Genomic DNA, 18,899 nt, shown 5'->3' with positions numbered 1-18,899 from the left:
GAGTTGACGCTGTGATGGTCGAAACATTATTTAAAAAAAAAACAATCATTTATAATATCAAAAAAAAACATTTTAAAGTTTCCTAACATATTGTTAGTGGGTTGTTTACTTAAAATAAAATAAAATATCCACAATGCTACACCGATTGATTTTATTGTACTTTAAACTATCATATTATATTATTATGCTATGCCTATCTATACAGAAAATTTAAAAACAACAATTAGGAAATTAAACCGAAATCATTTTAATTTTAGCTACAGATCTGAAAATATTCTGTTTATATAATATATAATGAACAAAAAAATCGCCGAAATAATAAAGTAATAACAAGTTAAGGATGTTGTTTTGCACAACTGGACTTACAAGGCGGTAACTCTTTTTTGCACTATTTCACGTGTTATCCTTATATGCTAATCTACTCTGTATCGTTCTAATTTTAGTGCCTATATGTACTACCGAAGCACTTTAAGTACTCTTAAAACAATTTCAAATAATTTTTAATTCAAATATTCTTACACTCGTAAAATCTGACAAAAAAAAAGTAGGTATATAATATATATTCATATTTTTACTTTTGCACAACAAAATATAAAAATCAAATAAAAATATGATCTATGATAATAATTATATAATACTTCATCAAAGACAAATCTTATTTTTACTATAGAAATTAAATCACAGGTCCGAAATTTTTAACACTTATCCAGTTTATCCAACCATATATAAACTGTTTGAATTTCAGACGTCTATGTTCGATAGATCGTATAAAAAAGAAAAATTTCGTCAAAATGAAACCTAATCATCATCAAATTTTAATCAGTTACTGTTGTAAAGAAAAATTTCAATCCTCATAGTCTTTATCGGCGTTGTTCAAAACCGTACACTTTGTTGTGAACTGTGTGAATTACTTATAACAGTGTTAATATAAATAAAAACCGTACAAATGCTCAGGTAAATTAAAAATTAAAATATATTAGATTCAAAATTAAGTCACAAAAAATATTTCAATTACTAATATTAATACTAATGAAACCACAATCATTTTATAACAAATTTCTAGTCAACTTCAAAATAAGAATACAAAAGCCAGTACATAGGGATCGAGGCTTAGTGGGGAAGTCACGTATCTACAGGAATTCTTGTAACTGAAAGTCATAAAATCACTTTTAAATAAACGCTTCGATGCGAATCTGTTGATGGTATTAATACCTACAAATGTCGATAAAAGCATCGTAATGGCAATGATATGCTTAGAATATTATTTTTAGTATAAGATAGTGGATTGATCGTCTGTCTATGATTATTTGTTGCTGTTGTCAGCTATGGGTACGTATCGTAAACAACAGTATAATTTAAATATTTCACAAATTGACTCACAATCACACGTAGCAATTTACATCAGTCAAGCGTACTTTTTCATTGTTATTCGGTTTTTCTTTAATAAGAAACCATTTTGACGATAAATTTCCGAGAAAATTGTATATGTTATAATCCCACTCTATATTTACTTGTTGCTACATGAATAAATCGGTTTAGCAGTTTAAGAGATATCGTGGGCCCAGACTAAAAATAATATATGAAAGCACATTATTGTAGAAACAATACTTTCTCAGGTTCGCATCGATGATTTTACACAAATTCTATCATTTATATTAAAGTTTAATTTCTCCAATAATTGAATTCTTTTCAAGTTTGGTATTGCTTAAAGTAAAAGAAAAAAAACGTTTAACACATTTTAATTTTTATACTATCATTTTTTTATAAATAAAAAAAAAAAAATTATAATATTTGGTTGGGATTAATATTAATAATCTTTTTTTTAATTTTTTAAAATGAATTATATATTACAATAATATGGACGTTCTTTATGTAACGACCTTAAACACTCTTTTATAATATTCTAATAATTTGTATAATATATTATCCTAAGATATCCATGGCCAAAATGAATTGTCTTACATCATGATACTCTCACAATAAAAAATGTCTACACACTTATACAACACCAATTATTAATAATAATGATTAATAAAAAGTTTTATAGTTAGTTTAAGAGAAAATAAAGTAATAAACCGACGGACTTAAGGGGTTATAATGCTTAAGACTGATTATTATCGTTAGGAAATCTGTTTTGAGGCGGCGGCTGTCCTTCGTTTTGAGCATTTTGGAATTGCATACGAAGTCCGTCCAACAGATTTGGGTTGGATGTTTGCAAGCGTGTTACTATAGTTTGCCCTCTATAACAACAGAAAAATATTGAATGTCATGCAATTTTTAATTTACTATTAATATACTTACACTTGCATTAATCTATCTAATCCAGCACCACCAGATTGTGTTACATCTCCAATAATATTGGTCAAACTATAAAAAAAAAAAAAATTAAAATATTGTACCATCATTTTATTTTATAATTCATGTACTAAAGTTAAAATAATGGCTGAGATACAATTTAAAAAAATTATCAGACAAATAAGACTTTTATTAAGAGTTTTTAGAATAATCTACCAATGTATAAGTAATTTATTTTCATAATTGCACATTTTTATTAAAATATTTTGAAATTTATTATAGTCGCAGCAATTTTGTTTAATATAAGTAAACTTATTAGTGTCATTCTTGTTAGTTAACAAAAATGTGTTTAATCAAATACACCGTTTTATAAGTCATGTAGAACACTTACACTGAAGAAACCTCAGGATCGCTCATTAAACGGGTAGCAGTTTCAATCAAATCTGGGGCTTGTATGTTGAAATCAGCTGCATTTGGTTGTTGATTTCCCGAGTTCGACTGCATGTTATTTAGTGTCAACTGATAGTTTCTTTGATAACCGACATTTTCCGGATCCAATTCTAGTGCTTTCTTATAACACGATGCAGCCTTTTGAAAATCGTTTGTTTGTGAAAACGCAAGTCTGATAAAAAAAAAACAATTAAAATAACAGTTTTTGTAGGGTAAACTCAGTACCCTTGCTGGCTTAACGCACACTAGTCGACATATAATATATTTATAAATAGGTCGGTTCAATTTACAATTGTTTCAAAAACCTTTTAACTATTAGTTAAAAGATACGAAAAACGTCTTATATGTAATAGAAAACATTGAACAGTCAATTTCATAAATAACTGTCCAATTGAAGTTGAATACAGTTAAGCACTCAAACATATGGATGTGTATAATACAAATATGTTTGTGTATTTTAATTTCTAACTGTGCTCCAATTTGTGTTAGCTGTTGAACATCCCTAGTACTAAATTAATAATAGTGGTAAATATGCTAAAGTTGACGCTAAACGGATTTTATACTTTACATTTATTATTAGTGCAAATAAATAATGATAGATACCCCAAGCGACAATAGGCTTTGCTGTAATGAGGTTCGAGTTCAATTGCTTTCTGACAATCTTCAATGGCATCTTTGTATTTTCCTATTGCATTATAAGCAGCAGCTCTGTTGCAATAATAAATGGGATTGGTAGGATTTAATGTTACTGAGCTGAAATAAAAATAAATTCTGTATACATATACAGGATAAAAATATGATAATAGCATTTTTTTTTTTAAACAAACATTGAATATGCATCAATGGCTTTTTCATATTCCTGATTTTTCATGAACTCATTTCCACAGTTTTTGTTATGTTCGGCAACTTGGTCGTTACTTTCAGGTGCTGCTTCGGGAGCTTTTGAACTCTTTGACTGTAGGAAAAACAATTATCAACATTATTTTTTATATATTCTGTACTATTAGTGCTTTTTTTAAGTTCTTAAGGAAGTATATTTACCTTAACGAAAACATATTCAATATTATCATCTCCATGAATATATTCTTTCATTATAGTTTCTAATTCCATGGAAACACCATTTGACTCAGTCGGGCTTATACTGTATGCCGATTCTATGCATTGAACAGCTACTTCTAAACTTTCTTCGGCATCGCTAGAAAATCTTGCTGTGTTTAATTCTTTCTTCAAATGATTTATAATCAGTATGGCTAATTTCCTTTTCTCCTCCATCTAATAAATTGAATAAAACAAAATGTAATACTTACTGACATGAATTAATAAACTAATATGATGATTATAACTAACATTCATGTTTAACAATATTATAGAAGAATGTTCACGTAGTAAATTACTTCTAACAATAATACTTTAGTTTATATGGTTATTTTTAGTATTATCAACTTTAGATAATGATAGAAATGATTTCTTCGGATAAAACAATTAAACTATAGTCCTGTAAACTTTGAACTGAATATACCACACCCTTTAAGATGTAAAGTGAAAACAAAATGAACTCTATAACTTTATTTAGCCATGAAAAAAGCTTTGGAAACCACAGATCAATATAACATAATATAACAATGAAGGGTGGAGGGTTGGAAAAGCCATGGAAGAAAACGTTTACCTTCAGCATCATATATACATATATGTTATGTTTTATATACTACAGAAAGAAGTTGTATTGTACAGGGGCCGGCTGGGAGGTATGGGGTTTTTGAAATGACTGTCACATATTTATTTTCAAAATAATTTTAAAATTTAAAATTTATTTTTTTCATAAATTACTCAAACATTGCCATTTGCAAAAAATAAAAATAAAATAATCAACTGCGAAAATATACATCAGTTAGGTGGCATCAATTTTTGTCGACACATTCTTGTAGACTGGTGGCGAAATTTTTGAACATTTTGAAAACAGTGTAACCACAATGCGCGCCTAACAGTCATTTCAAAATCACCATACCCCCTGCCGCACCCTGTATTATGTGTTAGTGTTGTATAAATGTTGACACCAGTTGAACCATAAATTTAGATTTAAACAATATAAAATTATAACAGCCTCAAATTAAATTTATAATTTGTATTTTTAGTTATCAAATAATTATTTGCACAATAATAAATATACACCAGTGGCCCAATAGGAGAAATATGCTATGGAGGCACCTCTTCAGATCTTTGAATCCCCTCCCACACTTTTGTCCATTTTACTTATTGATATAAAAAAAGTAGTTTAACCAATAAATAACCTAATTCGTAAGTTCCACCCTAGGAATTTGAGTGAAATGACAATATTGTTTAATATTAAAATGACTAAAATTTAAATAGTCAAAATTGCCATTTAATATAATCATATTAAAGTAAATAATACATAGTTTGAATCGTTTTTCCCCCTCTACACCATGATACAATTCTATAAAACATTAAAACAGTGCCATCAAAATGATTTCAAATTATAATAAAATAGGATATACGGCCGCCAGCAACTGTATGGCCTCCTAAAAATAATGTAGTGCTGCAGCTTGCGACCTAAAATTCAGTAATAGATAACCAAATGTTTGAAGCCACCGGCGGCTGTATAGCGATCAACATTTTTAACGGCAACTGATTTCACTAAAAAGCAAACATCATTTTAGCTTGAACTGATAAAAGAAACCATTTTCATGTAAAATTGTTAGTAATGTTTTATATGTGAAATTTGTTTGGTTAGTTAAAATTGGATTCAAATCAGTGAGGAAAATTTTGTTAATTATTATTGTCGGTCTTATGGTCTTCTAAGACTCCAAACTTAATTTGCACCACTGATCTAAGCTTATTATTATATGATTATTATAACTCTATAATTTGTGGAAATTTAATTTGTTGAAGAGTTTTAAAGGATATAATACATATAAAATAAGCTGTTTTAACTGAAAAACATTAATTGTTTAAATTATACTACAATTTTTTTCTAAATGGTTTTTTAACATGGCTTTTTCTTGCATTCAACTAATTACACTTGTTATTTATTAACACGTATATTATACATTACATGTATAAAGAAATAATTATGTATTAAATAAACTGCAAAGAATGAGTTTGTTTTTCAAAATTATTTCTAGAATTTAAACTTCAATAAATAAATCCGGTTATACAACTGTCAATATAAACTGTTTATATTATTTTAGGATCACAACAGTAAGTAAAACCTACAATTATGTGTAAAATGATTTTTTATTCTGTGGACTGGGGGTAAGAATAGGCCTACAGTAACTCCTGCTTATCGTAGAAGTGATTAAAATGAGGTAGTGGAGGGCAGAAGTTACCACTATTACCGACCATTGGCAATTTGCATAACAGAACTTATGGCAATGGAAATATTTGTTGATGGTAGCAAGGTTGGCATGGTATCTAAAGGGCCTCGGACTCTAAATCTTTAGAGGGCTCCCAAAAACAACTTTATTTGTATATTTTACAGTTGTTTTAACCTAGCAATCCCACATAATGTGTTAAATGCCCAGATCCCAGAGCCTAAACATAAATGGGGGCTATGGCCACAGCCAGGCCGACACTGGATGGCAGACAGGATATACTCCAAATATTGGCTTATCAACTTCCATGAGATCTGGAAGAAGGATACCAACACATTAAATTCCTAGTAAAGCAGTATGGATCAAGGTGACAAAGAGATGGACATTACTAGAGATGAGTAGAAAGAATATGGGAAACTACAAAGCCAACCTTAGGGTTAAATATCAGAAGAAGAATAAAGTAACTATAAAGGAGTCCAACTTTCAAACATTAATAAGCACAAAACTTGATTGAGAAAACATTGAAAATTAGTTCATGAAAGTGCAAGAACAATGTAATAAACGAAACGGCAAACAATGGTAGTATTTGGTTTTGAGTACAGTTTAAGAATTATGCACAACAGATTAACATATTTCATACTATTTTACTATTACGAAGAGCTGTTGTTCGTGTCATTAAGTTTAATCTTAACATCAAAAAATTGTGTTTTACAACAAGAACAAATAACATTTCTTGTGACTTACCTCTGCGACTTGAACGTCAATGGAACTGAGTAAATTATTGCTAAATAAAGCTTTTCGCGGTTCAACAACAGTTTATGGGAATGAATTGAAAAATTGTCAGTACTATGTGAATTAAATTCAACTTTGGAACAATGATGCGTTAGTATTGTGCGATTGATATCTAGTATCTACCACGGCCGATCCATATTTTGTAGATAACAATTAGTTGGTAAGCTAACAAAAGGAAAACCACGTAATCATTACAGCCCTCTGTTTGATAACAGTTATTGGCTTGTTATCAATTTTCTTTATCAAATCAAAAACTGTAAACACTGCAAATGCACATGGTCCGAGCAATTGTATATTCGACTCGATTCTCGAATCTAGTAAGGTTTGGTTTCGAACTTTGTTTACATCGTGTTTGCACGTTGCAAAATATATATTATCTAACGAATAACTTATTCATTCAGTTGAATATAAACGATTTGGTGATCTTATTGACAACCGAGTACTAATTATCAAGTAAGTAAATCATTTTGTCGATTCATTATTATGAGGACGTACCAGGATTTTGTAGTTGAAAAAATGAATACAGTCAAACCTGTCTAAAACGGACACAGCAAATAAATAATTAACCGTATGAGGCGAAATTGTTCTATGGTCTTGCCAAACGACTTCTCATGTATATTTTACTGAAAGACTCCTAATAAAACTGTGTAGTTTGAATTTTATTTTTGGTCCTGTGCGATTTCGTCTAGGACAGGTTTCATTGTATTTGCAAACTGTCTGTCTGCTATATACACGTGTTTTATAACATAAATACACACATATCTTGTATGTAAGAATTATAAATTATGTTTGAAGGTCATCACTTGAATAAGTATTACATAGATAAGTAAGTGTGGTCAATATATGTTACGCAGATATACTTCTTAACATTTAAAACAAAAATCAAACTTCTTCCTGTAAATAACTGCTGAGTTATTTAACAACACAACTGTTTGGTTTAATCGTAGTTGAACTTATTGGAGAACAAATTTGTCTTTATTAATTCCTAATTTCCAGTGATGTAATTTGGTCATAGTATCACAAGACATTGATTTAAATGCTCTATCCCTTACAATTAGTTGGTGCAATTTTGAGGAAATTAAGAATAGCCTACATCAAAGCGAAACTATTATTGACACTTTGATAGCCATATTAAGGTCACAAAACACGTCTTATTATGTTGTACCATTATAATTTGGTGGTTAAAAGGCTATTAGGTAAAAGCAAAAATCGCATAGTTCTTAGTAAAACAAAAATCATTGATTATTAATGTTTTGTCCTTTTATAAAATATCGGAGATACAAAAAAATGTAACACAAAAGAAAAATTTTGCTCTATACTTCTGTGCCATATTAATGCTAATTATTAAAATGGGGGACTAAGTAGGTAGGGCGGCAGTGTATTAGAGTTTACTGTTGCTGGTTCAAGACTTGGCTACGAGTGGTCTCGCTCTTGACCTTTGGGAATGCAACTGTTTAGATAAAGAGACTACTATGCTCTTTTTAAGAACTAAGCCTTAAAACCTTCTTCCAGTCCATACACAAAAATTAGTTAAAAAAAACTATTTTATTTCTAAGTAATTTAAATTAAATTTAAACACTTAAACCAAAAAGTTTTGTTACTACCTATAAATATCTTATTTAATATTCAACTTTGAAAACAAAAAACTCCATGAAATTTACTTAATAATTTTTTCTAGTCTAAAAAACATACTTATGCATCACCTTAAAAAATTTGATCTTGTAAATAAAATATCTTAATACTAAATTTATTTTGTAAAATGCCCATAAGTATAAATGTTCTAATATTCATAATTATGGCCATTTCACCTTAGTTGATACTCGGCAACTGAAGTTAAGCTGTATCCGTTGCCGCTTGGTCCCAGAGAGGTGACCTCTTGGGACTATTAATTAACATAATGAGAGTAACATTTTCTAATATTGTAAAAACATAAATGTGATGATAAATTATTTTGACTTCGTTATTTTTTTTATTTTAGTCTTTAACAATAGAAACAAAATCTGTCTGGTTAGAAAGTGTAAAATACTTTTTTTAACATTTTATGTCTATATTAATTTCTTCAATCAGGACTCCATAATTTAGATTAGGCCGATTTTGGTTATAAAAAAAGTTTTATTAAAAATAATTAAGATGTATGAAGTAAATAAGTAAAACATGAACTACTTAAAAGACTTAAAGCAGTATATTACATAATATATTTATATATATTTTTTTTGTTATGTGTTACACATTCCTGAATAATTAATTTCATCAATTTTTTTTAGTATTATTCTTAAAAATTGTTTTTAAAATGACTGTCAAACGTTCATCAGCTAAAGATAATAATCTCAAAGGAAAAATTGCAAAATTAAAGGATGAAGAAACAACTATTGATTATACTAAATCTTTAACATCAGGGGATGTCGATTTGATTGAATCTGGAGATGAAAAATTGTCTAAAATTGAAGGAAAACCTAAAAAACTATTGGTTAAAAAAAAAGAAAATAAGAAAAAAGAAATATCAACTACATCAGAATCTATTAAAAACAAAAAAGGATCTAAAAAACCAAAAGGAAAACCAGACAAAAAAGAAGGTAATTTTGTGTTGATGTTATTATAACATTAATTTACATAAGAACCTAAAATCATATTATTTCACCTTTTTTTATTTGTCATTAGATAAACCTACAGAAAAACCTAATTGGAAAGAGTTTAAAAAAGAAAAGCAAGACTTGCGAGTGAAACGTAAGCAACAAAGGTGTCCATTTTACGAGACCACCTTAAAAGTTAAACAGTTATGGGAAAACGTACGCAGAGAGGATTGTCCCAAAGAGAAAAAAGAAACATTGTTGAACGATCTTCTTAAATTTTCCAAGTCTCACTTAGAACCTGTATGTGCCTAGTAGAAAATATTTCCCAAATTATGCTTAAAATGTATTAACATTTTATCCTGACAGATAAAGTATATTTGCTGTTATTTTTAGATGGTTCAGTCACACGATACATCGCGTATCGTTCAATGGATGTTGAAATTAGGAACGCCTGAAATTCGTACACAAGTAATTAACGAGTTGATAAAACATGTTCCGAAAATGCTACTCTCCAAGTACGCTTCTTTGTGTGTCAAAAACATGTTGAAACACGGAGATGTTGAACAACGAAAACTCATGATTAACTCGTTGAAAGGAAAAACGTATGAGCTTACATTGCGTACCGTAAGTATTGGTGATATCAGTTATAAAAAATGCTAAGGAAATAACAATAATTTAATGGTTTGTTTGTCAATGGGGCATATAGAATGCTTCGAAAATAATGGATTTGATCTACACGACTTACGCAACTCCGGAGCAGCAGAATTCAATGATGCACGAAATGTACGGAGCATCAAACATTTTATGTGAAGCGCAAAATGTGCTCTCGTTTGCTGATGTTCTAAAGAATTCCCCAAACACCAAAGACATTATTCTCGCAAAGACTAAAGAACACATTAAAAAATTCATGTTAAAGTAATAAAAACCAAAAAAAATTTATTTTTCATAAGAAACAATGTTCGATTTTTTTTTTTTTATTAATACTTTTTTTTGTTTTTAGGGAGAAGAACTCCATGCAGACCACGTTGGTACACAATTTGATTTATGAGTACATTTTGTATACTGGTGGTAAAGATTGTGGTGAACTTTTTACATCACTTAGAGAATTTCCGCTGGAACATTTCTATACATCCAAGAGTGGGTGTCATATCGCTATGTACATATTGTGGACATCATCGCCTAAAGTAAAATAATATTTCAAATACATTTTTATTTTTTAAAAATAAATTTTTAATTTGTTTGTCATATTAGGAAAAAAAATCTATTCTGAAGCATATTAAAACTACTGGAGCTACTAATGATTTAGTAAATATGGAATTTGGACATTTAATTTTGTTAGCACTTTTCGATTCTGTTGATGACACAGTGCTTGTAAAAAAGGTATACTAAAAATTAATTAGTTTTTTTTTATGTTAGTTGACTAATTGTTTGTACATTTTCAGACAATTATTCCAGAAATATTAAATAACTTAGACACTATTGCTACTAATGAATATGGTCGTAGAGTCATATTGTACTTGGTTTCTTGGAGAGATTCGTCATATTTTCATCCACATGATATTGAAGAATTAAAGAGGGGCGATTCTGTTAAAGACAGGTATGTTACTTTTACCATGTTGCTCGATAAATATTTAGTTAGAGATGACAAAACTTTTAGTATACTTAGTTTTAGTTAGTTAACGGGTGGGCCCAGAATGGGCCCATGCACTCAGACCTACAGGTCCATAGTAAAACTTTTAATAACTTCAACTGTATTTTGTATTATCTTTGATTGTTCCTAGTAAAAAAGAAGATGAGATACGCGTCAAAGAATTGTTGAATGCTGTTTCTGATCGTATTCTCAAACATGTTCAAGAAAACCCACAGTTTTGGTTAAGTAACTCATCAATAGCAATGGTTTTGCTAGGAATTCTGAAATCAGGAAGTGGTAATGTTCATAATTTTATAATTATTACCTGTCCTTTAAACTCAATTAAACCTCCTATAAGCCAATATGACCAAAATAGAATGTCCATTAATGGTTTTCACAAACACCTAAAATAAAAAACCTAACTTCACAAACAAGAAACGATACCTACAACCACCTATGTGCTTAAAGATAGTACTGAACACTGTTTTTCTTGATTAAAACAAATGTCTAAGTACAATTTTGATCCAAGACATACTAGAAAAAATATTTTCTTTTCAACAGAATCGGCAAAAATGTTAACTTTTTATATTTACAATTTTTAGTTTTAATTTTTTTTAAATAATAATTATTTAGAAATAAATTCAAACCTCTATTTTAGAATAATAAAACTGATAAATGATTATTATTCTATCATTAACATTACATATTTTTGGGGGGGAACAATGGAAGGCAAGTTATAAAACAAACGGTCTTAGATCTGACTGAATGTACTCTTCTAAAGATATCACATACATAAGTACTATTAAAGTTTAGGCGTAATATTGTATGGCATGACTTCTTTTAAATATTTTATCCTTCAGCTACATACTACATCACACACTGGTAAAGTGCTTAAGCATATAATTTTCTGCAAAATAAGAAATACTCTGTCCTATAATTATTCTCTTAGCAATTTTTATCACCACCTTTTTAGAATTCAATTTCATAATTTAAAAGGATAAAACAAGTTAGGGATAAGTAACACTATGTTATACTCATGTATAGTCTAAATTGTCTAATCCTTGTAATGGGTATTATGGTAGTAGAATTAGGGTCTAGGTTGAAAAACACCTAACAGGTGAAATATACATTATGCAGCTTTAAACTAAAATTGTACCTACAATAATTGTAAATTACCAAACTAGTGTTGTAGTAATATGATTTAAAAAAAAAAAGTAAATAAATAATTATTTGTGGTTTTTTTTTTAGTTAAGTTAGGTCAACCTTAAATATAGGGAACAATTTATAATATATATAAGTAAATATTGTCGGGTATGCACGTAAAGAATATAACTCATATTTTTGAAAATTGATAAATATTAATAATTAATATCAAAAAATAAATATTATAGAACTATTTGATTTTATGGAAAAAAATAATTCAAAAATAACTTACATTACTAACATAAACTTGATATCCACAATTGTGTAATGTAGTATGTGTCGAATGTCGATAAATGAACTTCTGGGTACATTTGATGTATAGGTGAAAATTTAAAAGAAGCAATGACAGCTATTGCGAATCATATAGTGAATTCGGATAATCAATTAACTGAAAAAGAAAAACAAGTCCCGATGTATGAGCACGCTGGTCTTCACATGATGTTACGAAAACTGATAGGCCACGACCAGGCTATAGTTGACAAAGATCAAAGTAAGACTAGTTAACTAACTTTTTAATTTTAACTATAAATTATATTTATATAATAAATATATAATATATTTATTTATTTTTAGCGACGTTTTCCGAAATTTTATCGTTGTCATTGACTAAAGATATATTGAAATCCTGGGTGCAGTGCAATCGTACATGCTTCTTGCTTGTTGCGTAAGTTTCGACATACTTTTATCTAAATAAATAATGTAACAGTTATGTTAGTTTTGTATTTAATATACTATATTATATTTTTTCTAGTATTTTTGAATCCAAAATCGATTCGGCCATAAAGAACATAAAATCGTTAATGACTCCGACTTTGATGAAAACATTGCAAACCAATAGTTTTTCAGGGGCCAAAGTGTTAATAAAAAAACTTAAGGAGAAAGCATAATATCAATAATCCTATTTGTTAATACTTTTTACTAAATGTATTACGTGTTACATTGTTAATGTAAATCACTTATGTAAGGTATATAATATTACTTTTTAGGTAGAGATTTAATTTTTTGTAAGTTAAAACAATATTATATTCTTACTTTTGTGATATTTTTATTTTTGATGTTATTATATTTTCTACAATATGACACAATTGTAAAAAATAAATACAAATAGAATTTTGACTATGCTACTTTGTATTTATAATGAATCGATTCTCACTCACTTTTTTTCTATTTAATTCAATTAATTGGGGTTTTTTTTTACTCTTTAAATGTTGATATTATCAACATATTGTCTTAAACATAAAAAAAAAAAAAAAAAAAAATATTATGAGGTTCCAAACTAACAGAAGAGGTATCTTTTTGTATTTGTGTAATGTTTTTTTCTTTATTTGACGGAGGTGTTCTTTGAATCTATTACAATTTTGTCTTTAAACGTGACTTAAAAAATTGTATTAATTTGCTCATTATAGTTAATTCTCCAATGAATATTCAATTTTAAATTCATAATACTATTTCTTAAGAATATTCCATACAAATGTATTTTTTTAAAAGTTATAAAATATATTTAAGTTAAAAAATATATAAGTTGCTTAAGGATTTTCTCGATTTTGAAGAGCAAGGGGTGGCAATGATGTCATTTGGGGGGTAGGCAGGGTGAACATTTGCCCCCCCCCCTTATAGACAGCGGGTCCGGTGTCTGGTCAGGTAAATGCCAGTGTTGAGCTAGTTATGAAAACATCCGAAAATTATGTAAGGTATAAATGTGGCAAGAAGCTCGTGCCAGTTTTTTTCAAGTATATAGGCCATCAGAACTTTGTCTCCCCCTTACAAAAACTGAAATGATGCCATTGAGGGATGACCATTTTAGATTTTTGGCGTAACCAAATACCTTTTAAAGTATTAGGTACGATTTATGATGTATAGATTTGCTACACGACGAAATTGGTTGAGCGGTTTAAAAGGTATCGTCCAGACTATAAAACCAAAAATTATAACACATAATTGTAAAAACAATACCTTACCAGCTCAGCATCGAAGGCCGAATCATAAATTGATTATTATAAAGTTAGATAGTTCATATTTTTTTATGTTTAATTATACCTACCTCATTATTTTTTGCTAAAATCGTGAGATCAGTGAACTAGTTTACTTATGATTTCATATACCTATTACCTACCTAGGTTCCAATAAAATGATATCCAACAAAATTTTAATTCAAATAACTAATTTCAACATTTTTGTTATTTAGCTAGTTGAGTACTATAATTGGAGTTTCGAAGACTTAGGGGCACGTGTCTCATCGTTAAATGCAGATGGAATTTGACATACTCAATTTTTTTAAGATAATAAAGAATTTGAGGGGGCACCAGTTACAAATTTAAAATTACGAACTCCCTAATAATATATAGGTACTTTAGCCTCTACGGGCTACGACTTTGATGCTGCTATTCTTTATATTATATATAGGTAGTTACTAATACCTACTCGGATCAGGTCGACAAGTATGAAAACAAATGGGGTTGGTGTTTTGCGATACCATCCGGTCGGCAACAGGTGTTCATCTCTTTTGATGGGGTTCGCGTGTAAGAATTTTATCATATCGACCCACCGGAAATCGGAAAAAATCTTTAGAGCGCAATCGGTTTCCTTTTCATCGTGAAAGTAAACCTTGGCCTTTATGCTTAATACGCGCAACCCGGCACAATGAAGGGGGAGAAAGAAACGCTAGCGAGAGTTCATACTTCATAACATAAACAACAATACCAATAACGAAGTTCAAACAGTGTAGTTTGTACTTTGTAGTTAGTACAGCAGTAGTTTTAACTACACGTCCCAGGCGAGGATCCAGCTTGTGTTAACGGGAGGGGCGGTTTAGTAATGCATTTATAAGTATATATATATATATATACAACGTATCCAATAAGACATTAGGACCTATTGAAGTATTGAACCCTGCGGTCAATATGAACGGCACGGGTTGTGCAGCTAGCGATAGGTACAAGATAATATTTGTAGACCAAACAATATAAAATCAGATTCTATTTTCGACAAAAAAAAAAGAAGACACATGGCAGTCCTCGGCCGCCGGTGTGAATATTAGTCTGCGTTCACTCTGATAGAGATTTTATTTGTAATATTACATAAAATTGATTTATGAACAATAAAAAACAAAAGTTTTGCCCCAAAATTAAAATAGCAAATACTATGATATAGCCAACGGGGGGGACGGCCGCCCCTACCGCCCCCCCTGAATCCGCGCCTGACACGTCCGCTATAGGTTAGGTCATCGTGCTACTAACACTATAGTCTATGTATCTATAATACATTTGAGAAAATTCTCCCTATATTCGTTAGTAAAGGTAACAACTAACATAATACATTGGTAAGATTCCTTTATTTTATTCTCAAAAATATGTGTATACAAATAAATATAAATTAGATAAACTATACAACTTCTGTTATAATAGGTTATTTTAATAGTTGTCTAAATATTATTTTTAAAGTAAATAGAAATATTAAATTTGTGTTTGAATCGGATATCTTATTTTTTTTTTCTTTCATATGGATGTCTTATTGATGCTGTGCTTTTGGGTTAATATTACTTAAGCGGGAATTCTACCTAACAAATTCAAAATTTTAGATTTGTTTTTTAATGATAGACTAAAACTTTTTTGTGAATACACACATTTACTTTTAAATCGAAATTTAAAATATTTATATGCATATTACAGAGGTGTTATTGCTTACACGACGGTCACTAAAATCAGTATATTTTGTAATCTAAATAATATTTTTTATGGTTTTCTCAAAATCGTGTATTTTTTAAAATTGCGGGAAAAAAGAAAAAAAAGTATTTGTTTACCAAATCAAGTATACTATAAGGAATACAATTTTTGATTACATTTTTCCAATCAATAATTTGATGTTCCTCAATGCCTGCAGATAGAAAAGTCGTTGACGAAGCATTTATATGATTATGGTTTATACACATAGGTATACCTACAACTTTGACAAAATTATTATTTTTAAACATGTTTTGTGTAAAATCTGTACCTATGTAAACTTTAAAATTGTGTTAGAAGAAAAAAAATCCTTAAAAGTTTAAGTTTGCTTAAGATTTTTTAAACCCGGTTAACCTCTTAACCTGACCTAATTAAACTTGTATATGGAATCATGCCTCAAGTGGCAAGTAATATCTTTTCGGAATTTCGTTGTCTAGATGTCTTGACTTAAAAGCTTATTTCTAAACAAAAAAACAACCCATCCATTCTTACTCTCACTACGGACCTGTCACCTGTTGTACCCACAAATGACAAAAAACAGATAAATCTCCGTCAACGAATTAGCAAACATTTCTTCGTAAAACTGACCACACCCAACTGTAATTTAATTTTTTTTAATATTTTACATTCTTAGAGTGCGGACTCTGTGGATAATTTATACAGAATGACTCTATTGTTCTAACAAAAGAACAATGAACCATACAATTTACAATCATAACTAATAAACATTGGACCATATTATATATAGAAACGTTTATACATTATATTGTACATGTACTGATAATCCAGGTTTAGCTGTAGGCCTGGAGGCATTTGGAATGGTTGAAAAATCACGATAGGTACGTTATTTTTTCTTTTGCTATTTAAAAAAATTGCACTCTCACATTTATTGTACTTTTCTCTTGGGCAAACGGATCAAGTCAAAACTCCCATTGAATTTTACTGTTTTCATTTTGTTACAAAGAAACGAATGTATAAAATATCAAGTAGGTATCATTAAGTATCATTCGTTTTATATCTTATAAGTTATAACATATATATGATTATTATTATTGTAACAGTAAACATATTTAAAAGAAAAAAATGACATCATAGTAATATTACAACTTATAATAGTAGGTAGGTATTATACTTATCGAGTAGTGTTGTAAAATTTTCACTTGTACGTTTTGAATTATATTTTTAGGACTTATCTAAATAACCAAGAGAAAAAACCTATAATTACAAATACAGATGTTTTGTTTACAAATATTTGAATATTTTTTTATTAACATATTTTAATCAAATAACGAAACCATATTACAATGATATACTTATAATGTCGTTTGTATCTAAGAAAACGATTTTATTTCTTTTTTTAATTAGTTGTCATTAGTGCAAACGTTTGGGGAGAATTTCACCAATAAAACATCATCATCTACTGCCCAAATTTAATACAAAATAATTAGTGTCTACTTAGCGCCAACACTTAATGTCAAAAACAAAAAACTTACAAAAGTTAAGTTTTCTTTTTGGAAATGTCATTTATAAACATTATGCATTATTTTTTATTTATTTTTTATAGCACAATAAAAATATTTTTAAAGTATCCCCAGTCAACAAATTTACCTGTTTAGTAAACAAAACATTGAAAAAAAAATGTAAAATTGAATAGAAAATATCTTTTATCCACTAACCTTAAAGTTATTTTCCTATAGCTTAAATATAGTTACACTGAATAACTTTAAAGGGTAGTTTACTATTACAGTACATATTATTAATTTGTGAATACTGTTGTAATTAAATAAGTAAGTTAGACTACATCGTTTTATTATTTTTCCATATCATTATGTTTATACTATCAAGAACCATTATTTAAAGAATGAGCATAACTTTATCCCCCCTCCATAGGCGCAAATACGGGGGGATAGGGTGAGCTTAGCCCCCCCCCCCCAATGCTACACATAGCCCCGTCAAAAAAATTAGTTTATGCATACAATTTTAAAATACAAAAATATATTTACTTATATATATAATTTGAAAAAATTCCAGCCCCCCCCAAGTTAATAATTGAAATTGCGCCAATAAAATTGCCCCTCAAAAAAAAATCCTAGCCGTTTTAAACCACCTTAGTCGTAGTTTGTAATCATATATAAATTATTAGGTATATATTTATGGTTAAAATGTCCGACTATGTGCATTGCACTATGATGTAATACTAATCGATCATAATATTGTGTTATTTAACCGGAGATGACCAGATGGAATTCGTTTAAATTCTAAACCATAATAATATAGTGTTATACCTCTATCGCTTTGAAACGCGTGTCCGATTGACGTGCTAAGTCAAGGTTGAATACAAATAAAATGATTACAGTATAATATAATATATTGTATTGATAGGTATAATGTAAATGGCAGAGGTATAAAAAAAAAACCAAGGAATTTCGTGTTTGTCTTTGGGCAATTTATATTACGTAAATCGGAAAAATCGGTTTTCATCAGAAGCGTTTCTGTTTGTTTATGAAGCCGATATCATCCGTCCGCCTTTATAATGACATTTTTTTTTATGCCATTTATATATTATGCAACTCTCGAGTAAATAGTTATCTGGACTTTTTAGCGATTCTCATTACATAACAATGTCGGTATTGTGTACACAGTTCCACCACCAAATTATAACTGGTCACGTTTTATGGAAAACGTGTGTTTTTTTAATACAGCCTAACTTAGCCCGTCCGTGTTGAACACTTGGGTTACCCTAGGAACGGCCGCTTTGTGTTTAAAAAACTTACCTTCCTGAAATCGACACAAAAGTTTCAATTTATACTTGGAATTTTTCCAAAGTTTTGGTTTTTTTTCATTAACACTACAAAAATTATTTCCCCATATTTTGACTGTCTAAATTCAATTGGTGTTATTACATAGGCAT

The 18,899-nt window shown here is 29.2% G+C and overlaps 2 protein-coding genes across 2 annotated transcripts; one reads left to right on the top strand and one right to left on the bottom strand.

Annotated features, from left to right (window-relative positions):
- Positions 1-955: 955 nt before the first annotated feature.
- On the bottom strand, positions 956-6,996 carry LOC126836614 (small glutamine-rich tetratricopeptide repeat-containing protein beta-like). Its single transcript, XM_050570178.1, has 7 exons — positions 6,819-6,996; positions 3,787-4,017; positions 3,573-3,700; positions 3,349-3,498; positions 2,687-2,917; positions 2,302-2,367; positions 956-2,240 (listed from the first exon to the last, which is right to left on the bottom strand). The coding sequence occupies exons 2-7, from the start codon at positions 4,015-4,017 to the stop codon at positions 2,102-2,104; spliced, it is 945 nt and encodes a 314-aa protein (XP_050426135.1). The 5' UTR covers positions 6,819-6,996; the 3' UTR covers positions 956-2,101.
- Positions 6,997-7,120: 124 nt separating this feature from the next.
- Positions 7,121-13,390, top strand: LOC126836613 (protein penguin). Its single transcript, XM_050570177.1, has 12 exons — positions 7,121-7,319; positions 9,131-9,439; positions 9,525-9,736; positions 9,830-10,060; positions 10,143-10,351; positions 10,437-10,620; positions 10,688-10,816; positions 10,879-11,033; positions 11,218-11,363; positions 12,592-12,759; positions 12,843-12,933; positions 13,021-13,390. Exons 2-12 carry the CDS (start codon positions 9,157-9,159, stop codon positions 13,154-13,156), a joined length of 1,944 nt encoding a protein of 647 aa, XP_050426134.1. The 5' UTR covers positions 7,121-7,319; positions 9,131-9,156; the 3' UTR covers positions 13,157-13,390.
- The last annotated feature ends 5,509 nt before the right edge of the window (positions 13,391-18,899 follow it).

The sequence above is a fragment of the Adelges cooleyi genome, unplaced genomic scaffold, assembly GCF_023614345.1.
Source record: "Adelges cooleyi isolate 19-005CV unplaced genomic scaffold, UGA_ACOO_1.1 ACOO_flye_CR_arks_rails_tigmint_CR_PRNA_247, whole genome shotgun sequence".
NCBI classification, from domain to species: Eukaryota; Metazoa; Arthropoda; class Insecta; order Hemiptera; family Adelgidae; genus Adelges; species Adelges cooleyi.
The sequence above is the reverse complement of the archived record's forward strand: the minus strand, read 5'-3'. Positions and strand labels throughout refer to the sequence as shown.